The sequence below is a fragment of the Doryrhamphus excisus genome, chromosome 5 (assembly GCF_030265055.1).
Source record: "Doryrhamphus excisus isolate RoL2022-K1 chromosome 5, RoL_Dexc_1.0, whole genome shotgun sequence".
In the NCBI taxonomy this organism is placed as follows: domain Eukaryota; kingdom Metazoa; phylum Chordata; class Actinopteri; order Syngnathiformes; family Syngnathidae; genus Doryrhamphus; species Doryrhamphus excisus.
Genome location: NC_080470.1, coordinates 2,475,307 through 2,494,851, shown reverse-complemented (window position 1 = coordinate 2,494,851; position 19,545 = coordinate 2,475,307). Strand labels below are relative to the sequence as shown.

At 41.2% G+C, this 19,545-nt stretch overlaps 1 protein-coding gene across 6 annotated transcripts in view; it reads left to right on the top strand.

Annotated features, from left to right (window-relative positions):
- abca7 (ATP-binding cassette, sub-family A (ABC1), member 7) overlaps window positions 1–19,545 on the top strand; it is a 62,789-nt gene that overhangs the window by 6,330 nt on the left and 36,914 nt on the right. For 4 of the 6 annotated variants that reach the window (XR_009129785.1, XM_058072404.1, XM_058072405.1 and 1 more), the window contains exons 1-18: window positions 676–812; window positions 1,453–1,554; window positions 1,759–1,852; window positions 3,677–3,818; window positions 3,986–4,110; window positions 7,283–7,404; window positions 8,570–8,767; window positions 8,851–8,946; window positions 9,023–9,260; window positions 11,655–11,794; window positions 12,457–12,573; window positions 12,666–12,866; window positions 13,903–14,108; window positions 15,788–15,964; window positions 17,025–17,247; window positions 18,522–18,743; window positions 18,824–19,028; window positions 19,112–19,225. Coding sequence is in view for 5 of the 6 variants with exons in the window: in XM_058072404.1 (XP_057928387.1) it covers window positions 1,489–1,554; window positions 1,759–1,852; window positions 3,677–3,818; window positions 3,986–4,110; window positions 7,283–7,404; window positions 8,570–8,767; window positions 8,851–8,946; window positions 9,023–9,260; window positions 11,655–11,794; window positions 12,457–12,573; window positions 12,666–12,866; window positions 13,903–14,108; window positions 15,788–15,964; window positions 17,025–17,247; window positions 18,522–18,743; window positions 18,824–19,028; window positions 19,112–19,225 (2,686 nt within the window). In the remaining variant the exon portion in view is untranslated. Of the gene's footprint in view, window positions 1–675; window positions 813–921; window positions 1,205–1,452; window positions 1,555–1,758; window positions 1,853–3,676; window positions 3,819–3,985; window positions 4,111–7,282; window positions 7,405–8,569; window positions 8,768–8,850; window positions 8,947–9,022; window positions 9,261–11,654; window positions 11,795–12,456; window positions 12,574–12,665; window positions 12,867–13,902; window positions 14,109–15,787; window positions 15,965–17,024; window positions 17,248–18,521; window positions 18,744–18,823; window positions 19,029–19,111; window positions 19,226–19,545 lie in introns of those variants that run through there. The other 2 variants (XM_058072402.1, XM_058072403.1) reach the window with 2 other exon arrangements.

The window sequence follows — 19,545 nt, the reverse complement described above, 5'->3', positions numbered from 1 at the left end:
AATTTTGTTACTTTTAGTTGGCCCGGTATCAGTATCCCAACAAATGTAACATTACTGACATCTAGTGATCAGTGTAAAATACTACATATTACGTTTTCTAAATGTCTTATATTTGTATTTTTGTTCATTTTGCCATTTTTATACGTGAAAATGCTTAATTGAGGCTAAGAACATATACAATTGTCTTCTGTATTCCGTATTTTCCGGACTATAAGTTGCATTTTTTTTTTTCATAGGTTGGCTGTTCCTGCAACTTATACCCTTTGCGCCTTTGTTTTGCCACTTGGCTCATCTGCTTCCGGAACTTTCCAAAACATTGGGAGTTGACCAATTACATTCCTTACCGGCTTCTTGAAATTCAGTTATGCACATGCAAAGACCAATCAGCGTCATATAGGGGCGGGACTTTTACGTTTAGGGGTTTGTCACTACCGCCCCCTTTGCGCCCTTGTTTTGCCACTTGGCTCGTCTGCTTCCGGAACTTTCCAAAACATTGGGAGTTGACCAATTGTATTTTTTATTGTGCGAGTGTACTTAATAGTTTTTTGTCACTAGCGCCTCCTGTGCTCCTTTGTTTTGTCACTTTGCTCGTCTGCTTCCGGAACTTTCCAAAACATTGGCAGTTGACCAATTACATTCCTTACCGGCTTCTTGAAATTCAGTTATGCACATGCATTGACCAATCAGCGTCATATAGGGGCGGGACTTTCAAGCTTTGGACTTGGAGCTATTAGTAGTAAGGAAATAGAGCGAAGCTTCCGGACAATTGAGCTTTATATGCCCGGAATGACTCTCCTCTGTAATCCGCAAAGGTAAATAACATTTTTAGGACTTTCTGGTCAACAATGTTGTTGTATGTATACGATGTAACATTATAGGAATAGTTTATATCGTATAGCATATGTTTAGCATAATGCAATATCTGATCACTGTTATGTCATTTGTGGTCATGTTAAAAAAAAGGACAAAATGACGTCACTACGTCGTTTGTTTTCGTACTAAAGCGATTGTCAACATGTTGCGCGATCAGAGCTCAATATAGTATAGATTCACGTTGAAGACATTCCCAGTAAAAGTGATTAAGTCTTATGGGATCAGGAGGAGTAAATTCAGGATGAACTGAGGATTTGCCATTTAATGTTACCTTTACGGCGTTAGAATGTACAAAAACATGTTTTCTTTTTGCTTACAACGCAGAATTGAGGTATTGAAATGTATTTAATGTAAAACTAAGCTAATCAATGTGAGTAATATGTTTTTAATAGTGACTTGCTGTTGTCAGCCTTCTCTTAAAGTTCTTTATTTATTTTCTTCTTACAGCAATCATATGTAGTAGTAGTAGTAGTAGTAGTAGTAGTAGTAGTAGTAGTAGTAGTATTGGCCTGCACTGAATTTGAATGAAAATTCCATGGATATATGATGGACTTTTCTCACCATGTGTTGTGTTTTTAGCTGTAGGCTTCCATGGTCAAGTAGCGGTTGAGAGCGATGGCTTTTTTCCGCCAGCTTATCCTGTTGCTGTGGAAGAACGTCACCTTCCGAAGGAGAAACAAGGTGCTGTCATTTTTCCACAATCACGGAAATCAGCCAAAACCAAAAAAAAAGAGTTGGTTTATTTTGGTTTTGGATCATTTCTGAGTTTGAACCTGCGGTCCGTTCACCTCTACAAAATAACTCCAGAAACATAATTGTTTGAAATTTGCTGCAAATAAACAGTTTGTGCGTGATGTTCATGATGCGTCATTCACCTTCATGCAGATTCAACTGATCATCGAAATCATCTGGCCGCTCTTGCTCTTTCTCATCCTCGTTGCTGTTCGCAGATCAAATCTTCCTTTCGAACAAGGCCAATGTGAGTAATATGTTACTATCTCTTTTTATGAATGTCATAACCTTAAAGCAGAGGTAGGGAACCTATGGCTCGGGAGCCAGGTAGGGCTCTTTTGATGACTGTATCTGGCTCTCAAGCGTTTCTTACCACAATAAAAATGTATTTTTGCTAACATTTTAAAGTAAACATCACAGAAATGACTGTTAAAAATAATCAACAACTTTCTTATGCATTTTAATCCGTCCATCTATTTTCTACTGTAATACGGCCGACCATATCTATCTTTCCTGATGATATTTTCCAGGTCAAACACCAAAACTCGATTATTACTGGGTAATGCGGTAGTCTACCTCGGTCATTGAGATGTAAATGTAAACTTTCCTCCTTTAGTCAAATAGTCACCTAGCTAAAGCTGCAGAACCAAGCCTTCTGACGAAGATGGCCAAAAGAATGAAATATGTGTACGGAGTATGGTGCAAAACCATGCAGCAGCAGAAGTTGCATTAATGGCAGCAAGTATTTGATTTATTATTGGACACTGCGCTGCTCACGAAAGTGTGCTGGCCACACCCCCTTGGCGTGGGGTAGTGTGCCTGGTCTACGTAATTAGAGCCCATTATATCTAAAACTGTTGGTCTTACATAAAAATGCACACATTTTATTGCATTCAATGTTTAAAAAAATGTATATGGCTCTCACAGATACACATTTTAAAATATCTGGTCTTCATGGCTCTCTTAGCCAAAAAGGTTCCCGACCCCTGCCTTAAAGCAATCACCCAGGCGTGTCCAAAGTTTGGCTCAAGGGACCATTTTTCACACGCATTTACTGTATTTTCTGGACTATAAGTTGCTCCGGAGTATAAGTCGCACAAGGCCAAAAATGCATATTTATGTATAAAAAAAAACATACATAAGTCGCACTGGAGTATAAGTCGCATTTTTTGCAAGTAATTTATTTTACAAACTACTTGACCAAAACACCTATGGACAATTTGGAGTCGCTAATTAACCTAGCATGTTTTTGGAATGTGGGAGGAAACCGGAGTACCCGGAGAAAACCCACACATGCACGGGGAGAACATGCAAACTCCACACAGAGATGGCCGAGGATGGAATTGAACTCGGTTCAGGGTGGGGAAAGACAAAATAAGAAGCCAAAAAGTTACCACTTCCACACAAAATAGGAGGAGAACTCATTCATTCATTCATTTTCTACCGCTTAGCCTCACGAGGGTCGCGGAGGGTGCTGGAGCCTATCCCAGCTGTCTTGGGGCGAGAGGCGGGGTACACCCTGGACTGGTGACCAGCCAGCCAATCACAGGGCACATATAGACAAACAACCATTCACACTCACATTCATACCTATGGACAATTTGGAGTCGCTAATTAACCTAGCATGTTTTTTTTTGGAATGTGGGAGGAAACCGGAGTACCCGGAGAAAACCCACGCATGCACGGGGGAGAACATGCAAACTCCACACAGAGATGGCCGAGGGTGGAATTGAACTTGGGTCTCCTTGCTGTCGTGCATGTTTTTCCTTACCCGTTTGCCCTCAGAACACATTATAATGGGACCGTGAATGTAGCTTGTTATTCCAAATTACATAGACGGCATCACGAGTCTGCTGCTTAATCGACATTATACTCACAGAATAAGAAGACGCTGCATGAGGGATCAGTGTTCCTGACTATTTTGCGAGTGTTCAGAGCCCTTTAGATTCAAGTTTTGTTTTTTTTTTTAAACCAACTAGCGGCAAATCTAGCAATTTTTTCTAGAGTGGTGTAGAAAAAAAAATTCTGGACGTGGTCTGATGATTTTTATTTTTATATTTTTTATTTGCAGGTCACTTTCTTAACAAAGCTTTGCCGTCAGCAGGCACCTTGCCTTGGATGCAAGGTATAATCTGCAACATCAACAATCCCTGCTACAGCAGCCCGACTCCAGGGGAGACTCCGGGCCACGTTGGCAACCATGACAACTCCATGTAGGTTTACCTGAGATCCAAACGTGGACGCGTCGTTAACTCATAAGAAATGCATATGCTAATGAATATCCGTCCTCAAATTTAGCTGCGTTATCTAATGTTAGTATGATTTTCACAATATGGAATCAAGTTAATTCTCGCTGTCTTTTTTTATTGTCCCCTTACAGAATTTCTCGCGCCTTTGTGGACGCACAGACGCTTTTGTCCCGGACTGCAAACCAGGATCTCCCAGACCTGCAGCAGCTGATGGACAGCATCGAGAGGCTGGCAGGCATGCCTGGAATCTTACCAAGTACTACTTCTTTGTTTGAATCCTCCAAATGTAAACAAACTGCCTTTTGAAAAGTACGGTACAAAAGTGATTGTACTGTGAAAGCAGGTATTTGATATTGTTTTTGTTCAAAAAATAGTTAACTTTCCTCTAAATCATCAAATATTATGCCTCTATTCTCATAATATTGTGACTATATTGTCATAATATAACTTTTTCTACAACCTAATTTTCTAAAAATGACACCTTTTATTTGTTTTTATTTCTCATAAGATTCCAACTTTAATATGTAATTGTTAATATTTCAACTCATTCATTAATTTTCTACCGCTTATCCTCACAAGGGTCGCAGGGGTTGCTGGAGCCTATCCCAGCTGTCTTCGGGCAAGAGGCGGGGTACACCCTGGACTGGTGGCCAGCCAATCACAGGGCACATATAGACAAACAACCATTCACACTCACATTCATACCTATGGACAATTTGGAGTCGCTAATTAACCTAGCATGTTTTGTACCCGGAGAAAACCCACGCATGCACGGGGAGAACATGCAAACTCCACACAGAGATGGCCGAGGGTGGAATTGAACTTGGGTCTCCTAGCTGTGAAGCCTGTGTGCTAACCACCCGGCCTCTGTGCAGCCCTGGTTCAGTATATTTTTCATCAAAATAGTAGTCATGCCAAAATGTTGTGTTGCTGCTGGATGTTCACAGTATCCGAGTGATACTGTTGTGAGGGTGCTGGAGCCTATCCCAGTAGTTGAGAGGCGGGGTACACCCTAGACTGGTCCCCAGCCAATCACAGGGCACATATAGACAAACAACCATTCACACTCACATTCATACCTATGGACAATTTGGAGTCGCCAATTAACCTAGCATGTCTTTGGAATGTGGGAGGAAACCGGAGTACCCGGAGAAAACCCACGCATGCACGGGGAGAACATGCAAACTCCACACAGAGATGCCCGAGGGTGTAATTGAACTCGGGTCTCCTAGCTGTGAAGCCTGTGTGCTAACCACCCGGCCTCTGTGCAGCCCTGGTTCAGTATATTTTTCATCAAAATAGTAGTCATGCCAAAATGTTGTGTTGCTGCTGGATGTTCACAGTATCCGAGTGATACAGTTGTGGGGGTGCTGGAGCCTATCCCAGTAATTGAGAGGCGGGGTACACCCTGGACTGGTGGCCAACCAATCACAGGGCACATATAGACAAACAACCATTCACACTCACATTCATACCTATGGACAATTTGGAGTCGCTAATTAACCTAGCATGTTTTTGGAATGTGGGAGGAAACCGGAGTACCCGGAGAAAACCCACGCATGCACGGGGAGAACATGCAAACTCCACACAGAGATGGCCGATGGTGGAATTGAACTCGGGTTTCCTAGCTGTGAAGCCTGTGTGCTAACCACCCGGCCTCTGTGCAGCCCTGGTTCAGTATATTTTTCATCAAAATAGTAGTCATGCCAAAATGTTGTGTTGCTGCTGGATGTTCACAGTATCCGAGTGTGGGGGTGCTGGAGCCTATCCCAGCTGAGAAAGAAAACAATGGCTCAGGATGTTAATACAATTACACCAAGATTACACCAAACTGGTCCTAAGTGCTATCTTAAGAAGCATGGCTATTTGCCATTTGGCAACTGCCGTGTCTCGTCACTCTGGAGTAACAGGAGGAACAGGAAGTAATGACATGCATCAACGCGTTACTTTCACTTTAGTCGTCAAATAAGTTTAGTGGGTTTTCATTTGGTGGAAACGGACCCAAATGTGTCTTTTGAAGCTAAAGATTATCCACCACCGGGCTACTACCATGAATTTTCAAAAGTATATTGAGTAATAAGGGCGGCACGGCGGCCCAGTGCACAGACCTCACAGCTAGGAGACCAGGGTTCAATTCCCACCCTCGGCCATCTCTATGTGGAGTTTACATGTTCTCCCCAGCGGTAGAAAATGAATGAATGAATGAACAGTAATGTTCGGTGAGACACACAATCACCATACTTGATAGCCGGAACAACAGGATTTTATTGCAGCTTTGAGTTTTCCCACAATATGCATGATAATAGTAATAATAAACATGATAATGTATAAAGACATGTGAGTGTGAATGGTTGTAAAATAAAAAAAAATAATAATAAATAATAATATAGGGCGGCACGGTGGTCCAGTGGTTAGCGCGCAGACTTCACAGCTAGGAGACCAGGGTTCAATTCCACCCTCGGCCAACTCTGTGTGGAGTTTGCATGTTCTCCCCGTGCATGCGTGGGTTTTCTCCGGGTACTCCGGTTTCCTCCCACATTCCAAAAACATGCTAGGTTAATTAGCGACTCCAAATTGTCCATAGGTATGAATGTGAGTGTGAATGGTTGTTTGTCTATATGTGCCCTGTGATTGGCTGGCCACCAGTCCAGGGTGTACCCCGCCTCTCGCCCGAAGACAGCTGGGATAGGCTCCAGCACCCCCGCGTGACCCGTGAAAATGAATGAATGAATGATAATAAGACGACTATAGGGGTGTTATTTCATGTCTTGAGGGCTCTAATCCAATCCAATCCACTTTATTTATATAGCACATTTTATAAACAAGAGTTTCCAAAGTGCTGCACAGACTAGTAAAATAAAAAAGTAATAATCCAAAACTAAAAGATCATTTAAGAAATAAAATAGTAAAATAGAAATTAAAATATTAAAAACAAGAAGCAAAGCAATAAAAGTATAAAAAAAATAAAAAGAACTAAAAGACACAGGACCATACGACTCACTCCGAGTTAAAAACCTAAGACGAGACTTAAAGCTTTCGATGTTGGGGGGCCTTTTTTCCATAGCTTGGGGCCAACCACAGAAATGACTCGCTCTCCCCTCGTCTTGGGCACCACAAGTTGGAGCTGGCCCTCGGACCTCAGTGACCACGCTGGAGAGTAAATTTGAATGAGGTCCGAGATGATAAAAAAGATTACATTTTAGATAAAAGCCAAATATGATTAAAAAAAACAGGATTTTATAACTGCATTAATCATATTAAATCATATTAAAAACGTATATTACGCGGCTCATTCGTGCTGTAGTACCTTTGTTACCGATCACATTCAGTACTATGCCTCAAATGATTTTACCTGTTTTGTAAGTTGCATTGTTTGAACAATATATTTTATTTATTGTCCTTCATATTTTTTTCTTTCTGACCCATAGAAGATCGCAGAATAGCAGACTACCTGAAAGCCAATGAGACATTTTCCGCCTATTTGCGAGACACTGCCAAGATGTCACCTGAGACTGTTGATCAGCTGCTCAAGGCCCGCATCAATTTTCAGGTGACGTATTTTTATCATCCATTATGATGCATTTGATCATGGGACTTGAAAGAGATTATAGAAATTATAATTTAGAAAGTTTGTAATGTACGTAATGCGTCAAAGAGAAATTGATAAAAAAAATTTCGAGGAGAAATTTGCTTTGTGAATATATTTTGGCGGCACGGTGGTCGAGTGGTTAGCGTGCAGACCTCACAGCTAGGAGACCAGGGTTCAATTCCACCCTCTGTGTGGAGTTTGCATGTTCTCCCCGTGTTTCCTCCCACATTCCAAAAAAACATGCTAGGTTAATTAGCGACTCCAAATTGTCCATAGGTATGAATGTGAGTGTGAATGGTTGTTTGTCTATATGTGCCCTGTGATTGGCTGGCCACCAGTCCAGGGTGTACCCCGCCTCTCTCGCCCGAAGACAGCTGGGATAGGCTCCAGCACCCCCACGACAGTATCACTCGGATACTGTGAACATCCAGCAGCAACACAACATTTTGGCATGACTACTATTTTGATGAAAAATATACTGAACCAGGGCTGCACAGCTAGGAGACCAGGGTTCAATTCCACCCTCGGCCATTTCTGTGTGGAGTTTGCATGTTCTCCCCGTGCATGCGTGGGTTTTCTCCGGGTACTCCGGTTTCCTCCCACATTCCAAAAACATGCTAGGTTAATTAGCGACTCCAAATTGTCCATAGGTATGAATGTGAGTGTGAATGGTTGTTTGTCTATATGTACCCTGTGATTGGCTGGCCACCAGTCCGGGGTGTACCCCTGCCTCTCGCTCCGAAGACAACTGTGATAGGCTCCAGCACCCCCTGTGAGTGACCCTTGTGAGGATAAGCGGTATAAAATGAATGAATGAATGATAATAAGACGACTATAGGGGTGTTATTTCATGTCTCGATGGCTCTAATCATATTAAAAAAACTAAAGACACGGCTCATTCTTGCTGTAGTACCTTTGTTACCGATCAGATTCAGTACTATTTAGTTGCATTGTTTGAACAATATCTTATTTATTGTCCTTCATTTTTTTTTCTGACTCATAGAATAGAGCTGGGATAGGCTCCAGCACCCCCGGCAAAATGAATGAATGAATGAATGAATGATTATGCTGTTATTTGACATAAGATCCCATGCCTGTACATTTTATTTGTTCTTTTTCATTCCAGTATTTTCTAGCAAGACCTCAAGTGCAGTTCAAGGACTTGGCGTGCAATCTAAATTCGTTAAGAGAGCTACTGACTGTGGACGAAGGGGAAACCGCTCTGGTCGATCTGCAATCTCAGCTGTGTAACCTGCCCGCTGACATCCTGAACGATGCACAGCGCCTCTTTCTGTCTCAGGTGGACGCAAGACCGTTGTTCACGGTAGGAAAAAAAAAATCAGTATTTCCCAAAATAAAAAGACCGGATTAAATGTGTTTACTGTTTTCCATTCAACCCTTCATCAGATGGACAAGGTCATTCCGGCCAATGTGACCGACCGGTTGGAAATCATGCAAAGCGTCAAGTCTGTTTCCCAGCAGCTGAATGTCATCATGGCGAGTGTAAGAACTCACACTCGCTGTGGGAAATATTATAATAAATAATCATCATTCTCTCATATCTATTGCCTTCCATCAGTTCCCGTCACTTTCCAGTTTCATGGACATGAGCAAGGAATTCCGCCTCGTGTTTTCAAAGGATCGCACCGTTCTACACCAGCAACGTTTTCAGGCTTTCTCAAACATCATGTGTCGTCGCAGTGATAACGGTGAACCCATCCCTTCAATCAATTGGTATGAAGACCTGGGCGGCAAGGCCATCTTGGAGAAAACCAGCACTGAAGACAAGAACCTTCATCGTGGCCATCACAACAACAGTCAGTAAAAATTTTCATACCTTCATTAAAAATAAAGTAGCTGTTTTTAAATAGTAAATAAATCATGTTTCTTGGTTCAATACAGCTTATTCTTAGTTTAAACAAATGCATATAAGAGTAAATGTCACATACTTTTTGCCTGAATTTGACATTTTTAAGCATAAAATAAAAATACAAGGCATTCAGAAGACGCTGTGAAACACACAATCAGACTTGATTTCCATAACAGGCTTTTCTTAAAGGTTTGAATGGCGGGGGCCTTAACAGGCAGGGGCCGTAACCCCACGCCGAGCTCAATCTCAACTCCCGTCATCACTTCCTGACCACCCCCCACTGCCAATTTATGTCATAAGTGTATTTTATCATACCTAGAGGGCTCCTAATAAACATATTCAGAAGGTAGTAAACAGATTTTCTATGCTCTAATTATGAAAATATTCAGTTTATGAATGAGGAATCCTACTTTGTGAAAATTAATTTAAGATTAACTGCAATAGACGACGGTTTACTGTGCATGACAATTGAAATGTTTGTTTCCGCTTTTATGCCTTAGTTCCTGTTTAATGCTCTTATTTTGGTAGTGTTTCCTGTTTGTCCTGGGCTCTGTGTCCGTGTGCTTTGTTCCGTTTTCACTCGCACTTGTTGCTATTTGTGTTCTCCTTCGATTTAGTTCAGGTACGTTTTAGTTTGTACGTTACATTGTTTGTTGTCGCTTGCCACGCTACTAGAACCGTCTTCGCTGGTGTCCTGCCGCCGCATATCAGTCATAATTATTATAAAGGAAACTTTTTACCAGCATTGCGTCTTCCGTTCTATTCATGCTAGTTTCGCGCCACAATGTCGAAGCCAACACGTAACAGAATGCAACGACAAACTAGGATGCACGCACCTGAGCACACAAATAGCAAAAAGACAAAAAAAATAACAAAAAGAGAACACAAATAGCAACAGGTACGAGTGAAAAAAACGGAAAAAGCGAGGCAAGCGCCGACAAACCCGGGTAAACCGGAAGCACTACCAAAATAAAAGCATAAAACAGGAACTAGCATAAAACTGGAAACGATCTAAACCAGGGGTCTCAAACTCAATTTACCTGGGGGCCACCTGGAGCTAGGTTCTGGGTGAAGCCGGGCCGCATCAGGTTTTCAAAAAAAAAAAAAAAAAAAAACACAAATAGCAATAGGTCCGAGTGAAAAAAACGGAAAAAGCGACGCAAGCGCAGACAACCCCGGGCAAACAGGAAGCGTTACCAAAATAAAAGCATAAAACAGGAACTAGTATAAAACTGGAAACAAACTAAACCAGGTGCCTCAAACTCAATTTACCTGGGGGCCACCTGGAGCTAGGTTCTGGGTGAAGCCGGTTCGCATCAGGTTTTCAAAAAAAACAAAAACAAAACACATTTATTAAAAACTGGAAGAAAAATCAATAAAAAAAACTATCTTCAATGCTTTTGCTTTTGCTATACCCTACACTTTTTCAGTACTTTGGTTCCGCTTTTCCACACCAAAATATCTGATAAAACATTCCACTGTTCTCAAATATCTTAATTTTTATTTTTCTATACACAAAATAAGATAAAAAAAAACAAATTAAGACTCAAGACAATAAATCAATCAATCAGTAATAAATAAGTAAAATAATAATAAAACAGCAAATAAGAAAAACGTAAGAAACCACATACAGTTGGTAGAGAAATTATTTTTTTCAGATTCAAATGTACAGTATCAACAGTTATTTATAATCAAACGTAATAATTTTTTCAGGGTACATGATACCATACAGCATCCATATCAAACTTGCGCCAAATGCGGACTTACCACTTCCACACGGATAGGGAGGATAACTATTAAGTTATTTCACCTTTAACATGAACATTAATCAAACGTAATAATTTTTTCTGGGTACATGATACCATACAGCATCCATATCAAACTTGCGCCATATGCGGACTTACCACTTCCACACGGATAGGGAGGATAACTATCAAGTTATTTAACCTTTAACATGAATCAAACGTAATAATTTTTTGTGGGTACATGACACCATACAGCATCCATATCAAACTTGCGCCAAATGCGGACTTACCACTTCCACACGGATAGGGAGGATAACTATTAAGTTATTTAACCTTTAACATGTACATTAATCAAATGTAATAATTTTTTCTGGGTACATGATACCGTACAGCATCCATATCAAATTTGCGCCAAATGCGGCCCGTGGGCCGCGAGTTTGAGACCCCTGATCTAAACCGTCACACCGGCTAACTCAAGGATCTTGACAGAAATGGATATCTTCATTTCACGTCCAATCCTTTCATTCTAAACCTGTCAAATTTGTATTTTATATTTGAATCATCAATAATTTTGTCCTCTTTTCTTCGCCCAAAAGCTCCATTTTGTCAGAAGTTTATTAGAGAGCTTGAATCCAGTCCTCTGACTCGCATTGCATGGCGAGCAATGAAACCGCTTTTGGCTGGAAAACTCCTGTACGCACCCAACACGCCTGCAGTTGAACAAGTTATGAAAGAGGTAAACTTTTTTTTTTTTAGTGCATTCTGTTCTCCCTGTAAAGCAGTGAGGCGGGGTACACCCTGGACTGGTCGCCAGCCAATCAGAGGGCACATATAGACAAACAACCATTCACACTCACATTCATACCTATGGACAATTTGGAGTTGCTAATTAACCTAGCATGTTTTTGGAATGTGGGAGGAAACCGGAGTACCCAGAAAAAACCCCCGCATGCACGGGGAGAACATGCAAACTCCACACAGAGATGGCCGAGTGTGGAATTGAACTTGGGTCTCCTAGCTGTGAAGCCTGTGTGCTAACCACTCGTCCTCTGTGCAGCCCTGGTTCAGTATATTTTTCATCAAAATAGTAGTCATGCCAAAATGTTGTGTTGCTGCTGGATGTTCACAGTATCAGAGTGATACTGTTGTGGGGGTGCTGGAGCCTATCCCAGCTTTCTTGGGGCGAGAGGCGGGGTACACCCTGGACTGGTCGCCAGCCAGCCAATCACAGGGCACATATAGACAAACAACCATTCACACTCACATTCATACCTATGGACAATTTGGAGTCGCTAATTAACCTAGCATCCTCTATTTGAGTAGCACTGCTGTAAAGCAACAGAAGAATATAAATATTTACATTCAAAACAATTTTTATATTATTTATATCAATTGAAGGTGAACCAGACTTTTCAAGACCTGGAGATCTTCCAGGATCTAGCCAAGGCTTGGTCGGAGCTTGGGCCCAAAATCAAGAATTTTATGATGACTCGTAAGGAAGTTGCGCAACTGAAGGTTAGACTCCCTCATCTGTTCCTATATAATCGCTAATGGTGTATTATTAATTTTAATGTACCTTATGTGTGCCGTGTGTGGTGGGGGGCCAGCGTTTGCTTAAGAATCCAGATGTTGCTGAGCTGGTCGACCTGCAACTGCAGAACTCATCCTGGACAGCCTCGCAGATTGGATATTTCCTATCCAGTCCCTCGCCGCATGCACCACCACCGAAGCCTGGAGAACCTTCAACCTGGTTGGATACCTACAATGACCTCAACCTCACCATCACATCTCTTGCACAAGTCTCTCAGGTTTAGTAGTGGCACTTTCTTCCTCCATAATATATATATATATAATATATTATATTATACAATATATTACTTTAAATATATTGTATTGTATTATAATATATTATTTTTCCATTATATTTTCCAATACATTATATATTATAAATACATGTAATAATATATTTTTGTACATATATTATACAATATATTCATGTAATATATGGCAATATAATGCAGAATATACAAATGATTGCCACTTTAAATATATTGAAATATATTAAATCCAAATATATAATATATGAGTTTATATATCCCAAATTATATGTAATTTTATATATGTAAAAATATAGTCCTTTTATATATATATGGAAATATATTTCCTAATACATTGCATTATATTTGCCAATATACTGCAATATATTTTTTTCCCATAAGGCCCTTACGAAAAGAAAATATATTTATCAATATATTACTTTAAATATATTGTATTATATTACAATATATTATTTTTCCATTATATTTTCCAATACATTATATATTATAAATACATGGAATAATATATTTTTGTAAATATATTATACAATATATTCATGTAATATATGGCAATATATTGCAGAATATACAAATGATTGCCGCTTTCAATATATTGAAATATATTAAATCCAAATATATAATATATGAGTTTATATATCCCAAATTATATGCAATTTTATATATGTAAAAATATAGTCCTTTTTTGGAAGATATTTTTTATATGTATCAATATATACACATATATAATCTATGCATATATTGCAATATATTGGAAAATATAAACATAAGATCCCATATATGGAAATATATTTCCTAATACATTGCATTATATTTGACAATATACTGCAATATATTTTTTTTCCATAAGGGTTGGGTCCCTTCGACCCGGCCGGCTGGGGGTTCCTCCCTTTAATGTGGGGGTCCGCCCATGTGTCGGAGTCAGGAAAAGTGCTATACAAATAAAGTTGATTTGATTTGAAGTCTGCTTCTCATCATCAGTGTTTTTGCGCTTATATCTCCCCAACAGTGTTTCTCCACCAACAAGATGGAGGGGTTGAGTAGTGAAGACCAGCTGATCAGCAGGGCTTTGGAGCTGGTGGAGAACAGACAGTTTTGGGCAGGGGTGGTGTTCCTGCTTCCTGACTCTTCTTCTCCTGAGCTGCCGCCGCATGTCACGTACAAGATTCGAATGGATAGCGAGGATGTTACCCGTACTCATAAGATCAGGGACAGGTAGGCTGATGCTTATTGACGCAGTATCCCGTTTTTCACTGACCGCCATGTTTGTATAGTTGAAGGGCATCTATTATGCTTTTTGTACTTTTCTGACCCATAAATGTAGTTAGAATGTTGTATTTTTGTACACCCTGGACTGGTGGCCAGCCAATCACAGGGCACATATACACAAACAACCATTCACACTCACATTCATACCTATGGACAATTTGGAGTCGCTAATTAACCTAGCATGTTTTTGGAATGTGGGAGGAAAACCGGAGTACCCGGAGAAAACCCACGCATGCACGGGGAGAACATGCAAACTCAACACAGAGATGGCCGAGGGTGAGGAAAGACAAAATAAGAAGCCAAAAAGTTACCACTTCCACACAAAATAGGAGGAGAACTCATTCGTTCATTCATTTTCTACCGCTTATCCTCATGAGGGTCGCGGGGGTGCTGGAGCCTATCCCAGCTGTCTTCGAGCGAGAGGCGGGGTACACCCTGGACTGGTTGCCAGCCAGCCAATCACAGGGCACATATACACAAACAACCATTCACACTCACATTCATACCTATGGACAATTTGGAGTCGCTAATTAACCTAGCATGTTTTTGGAATGTGGGAGGAAAACCGGAGTACCCGGAGAAAACCCACGCATGCACGGGGAGAACATGCAAACTCAACACAGAGATGCCCGAGGGTGAGGAAAGACAAAATAAGAAGCCAAAAAGTTACCACTTCCACACAAAATAGGAGGAGAACTCATTCATTCATCCATTTTCTACCGCTTATCCTCATGAGGGTCGCGGGGGTGCTGGAGCCTATCCCAGCTGTCTTCGAGCGAGAGGCGGGGTACACCCTGGACTGGTCGCCAGTCAATCACAGGGCACATATAGACAAACAACCATTCACACTCACATTCTTACCTATGGACAATTTGGAGTCGCTAATTAACCTAGCATGTTTTTGGAATGTGGGAGGAAACCGGAGTACCCGGAGAAAACCCACGCATGCACGGGGAGAACATGCAAACTCAACACAGAGATGCCCGGGGGTGGGGAAAGACAAAATAAGAAGCCAAAAAGTTACCACTTCCACACAAAATAGGAGGAGAACTCATTCATTCATTCATTCATTTTCTACCGCTTATCCTCACAAGGGTCGCGGGGGTGCTAGAGCCTATCCCAGCTGTCTTCGGCCGAGAGGCGGGGTACACCCTGGACTGGTCGCCAGCCAGCCAATCACAGGGCACATGTAGACAAACAACCATTCACACTCACATTCATACCTATGGACAATTTGGAGTCGCTAATTAACCTAGCATGTTTTTGGAATGTGGGAGGAAGCCGGAGTACCCGGACAAAAACCCACGCATGCACGGGGAGAACATGCAAACTCCACACAGAGATGGCCGAGGGTGGAATTGAACCCTGGTCTCCTAGCTGTGAGGTCTGCGCGCTAACCACTACACCGCCGTGCCGGAAATAGACCTGGAATAGGTGCAGATTCTGGAAGATCCAGAACATTTTCTGTGCAGGTTATTGTGTGTTGCTGCTCTATAGGAGTCCCCAACTCAATACAAAGGGTCGATAAATGAGCATAATAGGTCCCCTGTAAATGTCTTATATATATATATATTTATCAAAGTTTGATGTTTTGATTGCTTGTGGATTTTTTTTTTTCGATGCAGGTTTTGGCATCCCACCGCGGCAGCTGACCCCTTTAAATACATGCGCTACGTTGTGAGTGGATTTGTGTATGTTCAGGACTTGGTAGACAGAGCTTTGACTCGCATCTTGACCGGAGCGCCACAAAAGACCGGCATCTACGTTCAGCAGATGCCGTATCCATGCCATGTGGATGATGGGTGGGTCATATACAGTCACATGATCACATTTTTTCCCCAAAAAATATTAATATATAGGTCGTTCTGTTTAAATTTTTTTATTAAATTTAATTAAATTTGGATTTAATATATTTCAATATATTGAAAGCGGCAATCATTTGTATATTCTGCAATATATTGCCATATATTACATGAATATATTGTATAATATATGTACAAAAATATATTATTCCATGTATTTATAATATATAATGTATTGGAAAATATAATGGAAAAATAATATATTATAATATCATACAATATATTTAAAGTAATATATTGATAAATATATTTTCTTTTCGTATTATGGAAAAAAATATATATTGCAGTATATTGTCAAATATAATGCAATGTATTAGGAAATATATTTCCATATATGGGATCTTATGTTTATATTTTCCAATATATTGCAATATATGCATAGATCATATATGTGTATATATTGATACATATAAAAAATATCTTGCGATCAAGACCAAAAAAAGGACTATATTTTTACATATATAAAATTGCATATAATTTGGGATATATAAACTCATATATTATATATTTGGATTTAATATATTTCAATATATTGAAATCATTTGTATATTCTGCAATAATCAATTTTAAACGATGTCCCTACGGACTCCCCTAATCGAGAGAGCACTTATTTAACCATGTTATGTCTACTTTATTGGTTAATACAAGTGCAAATGTGACTATAGGGGTGTTATTTCATGTCTAGAGGTCTCTAATCTTTAAAACTATTGTTTAAACTTGAATTAAAATATGAAAACTATGTAAATATTCAATTTTCATATTGGATCAAGAACCAATTGACTGTAATAAGGAAATACAGTACTGTAGTATTTTATATAGTATTATAGTAGTTTGAATATTATAGTGTGTTGTAGTCTTTATGTTGCTGTATCGCAACCTTGCTCAGTTAATTCAATTTATTCAATGTATTTTTTGAGGATTATTTATTTAATTCTTTTTGTAAATTATTTCAAAAACATTTTCACAAACTAAAACGATATCCCGTTGATCCGTCTCACAGTTTCCTCCGAGTGCTGAACCGCTCCCTGCCCCTCTTCATGACGCTGGCGTGGATCTATTCAGTGGCGATGATCATCAAGGGTGTGGTGTACGAGAAGGAAGCCAGGCTGAAGGAAACCATGAAAATCATGGGGGTGAATTCAGGGACCCTGTGGCTCAGCTGGTTCATCAGCAGCCTCGTACCGTTCCTGCTGTCGGCTGCACTCCTTATTGCTGTGGTGAAGGTAAGAAGTCTCACTCTGTATGAAAAGTACTAACAAAATATGCACACTGTAATACATTCATTCATTTTCTACCGCTTTTCCTCACGAGGGTCGCTGGAGCCTATCCCAGCTGTCTTCGGGCGTGAGGCGGGGTACACCCTGGACTGGTGGCCAGCCAATCACAGGGCACATATAGACAAACAACCATTCACACTCACATTCATACCTATGGACAATTTGGAGTCGCTAATTAACCTAGCATGTTTTTGGAATGTGGGAGGAAACCGGAGTACCCGGAGAAAACCCACGCATGCACGGGGAGAACATGCAAACTCCACACAGAGATGCCCGAGGGTGGAATTGAACCCTGGTCTCCTAGCTGTGAGGTCTGTGCGATGGACGAGGGTGGAATTGAACCCTGGTCTCCTAGCTGTGAGTTCTGCGCGATGGATGCTCGAGGGTGGAATTGAACCCTGGTCTCCTAGCTGTGAGGTCTGCGCGATGGATGCCCGAGGGTGGAATTGAACCCTGGTCTCCTAGCTGTGAGGTCTGCGCGATGGACGAGGGTGGAATTGAACCCTGGTCTCGTAGCTGTGAGGTCTTCGCGCTAACCACTTGTCCGCCGTGCACTATGTAATACAGTGAGACCGAGTGGTTAGCACACAGGCCTCACAGCTAGGAGACCCGAGTTCAATTCCACCCTCGGCCATCTCCGTGTGGAGTTTGCATGTTCTCCCCGTGCATGCGTGGGTTTTCTCCGGGTACTCCGGTTTCCTCCCACATTCCAAAAACATGCTAGGTTAATTAGCGACTCCAAATTGTCCATAGGTATGAATGTGAGTGTGAATGGTTGTTTGTCTATATGTGCCCTGTGATTGGCTGGCCACCAGTCCAGGGTGTACACCGCCTCTCTCGTCTGAAGACAGCTGGGATAGGCTCCAGCACCCCCACGACAGTATCACTCGGATACTGTGAACATCCAGCAGCAACACAACATTTTGGCATGACTACTATTTTGATGAAAAATATACTGAACCAGGGCTGCACAGCGGCCGGGTGGTTAGCACACAGGCTTCACAGCTCGGAGTGTGAGTGTGAATGGTTGTTTGTCTATATGTGCCCTGTGATTGGCTGGCGACCGGTCGCCGCCTCTCGCCGAAGACGGCTTGGATAGACTCCAGCATCCTCCACTCTTACAATACTACCGGTCTCAAGTAGAAGCCATAACAGTTGCATAAAAACACTCATATTTAAACCTGAATCTTAACATTTCCTTCCCCTTTGTTTTTTTCTAGTTGGGCGACATCCTTCCGTACAGCAACCCGATTGTCGTGTTTTTTTTCCTGTCGGCGTTTGCCACCGCCACTATCATGCAGTGTTTCCTCATCTCGACTTTCTTCTCCAAGGCCAACATGGCCGCTGCATGTGGAGGGCTTATTTACTTCAGCCTCTACCTTCCATACATACTATGTGTAGCCTGGCAAGACCAGCTCAACACATATCATAAAATATTTGCCGTAAGTAAAATCATAAATAATATAAAGTTCTCAGTTTTTATTACTAACCACTTAAGTCATTTATTCTTGCTTTTTTTTAGAGTTTTCTGTCTCCTGTGGCATTTGGATTAGGGTGCGGGTATTTTTCACAGTATGAGGAGCAAGGCATCGGAATCCAATGGCACAACTTGCAGTCCAGTCCTGTTCAGGGAGAATCCTACAACCTGAGTACGGTTATAGTTATGCTTTGGGTGGATGCCTTCATCTACGCCGTTGCAGCCTTGTACATCGAAGCCGTGTTCCCCGGTATGGTTGCACTACAATTATACAGTATCTGTGTGTATTTGTATCGGTATTATGATGATATACATAACTTGTGTGTACTTAAGGTGACTATGGCATCCCCCAACCGTGGCACTTCGCCTTTCATATCAACTACTGGATTGGAATACCTCTGGAAGCCGGCATGCCCATTCCGTGTGCCCCTCCTGAGCAGGATGAAGGTGAGGTTTCAAGTTGCGACGCATTATACTGCTTTCTCGAGTCGCCACGTGAATGTACACAGGTACGGTAAGGTGCTTCTCGACTAAGGATCCACCGATATTTGCGTTTTTTTCCTTGTATCGGCTGATTCGCCGATGTATTTTTCCACCGCATGATTTACAGTCAGGCATCTTTGTGTTGCCCCCGGCGGCAGAGGACCCCCGGCAACACACGTATTCGCGGTACATCACATCAAGAGCGCGTTTTCACAAGTAATAAGAGTTAGCTTGCTTTTAACACTTTTTACTAAGCCCCATCACATTTCACTGGGTGATCGCTA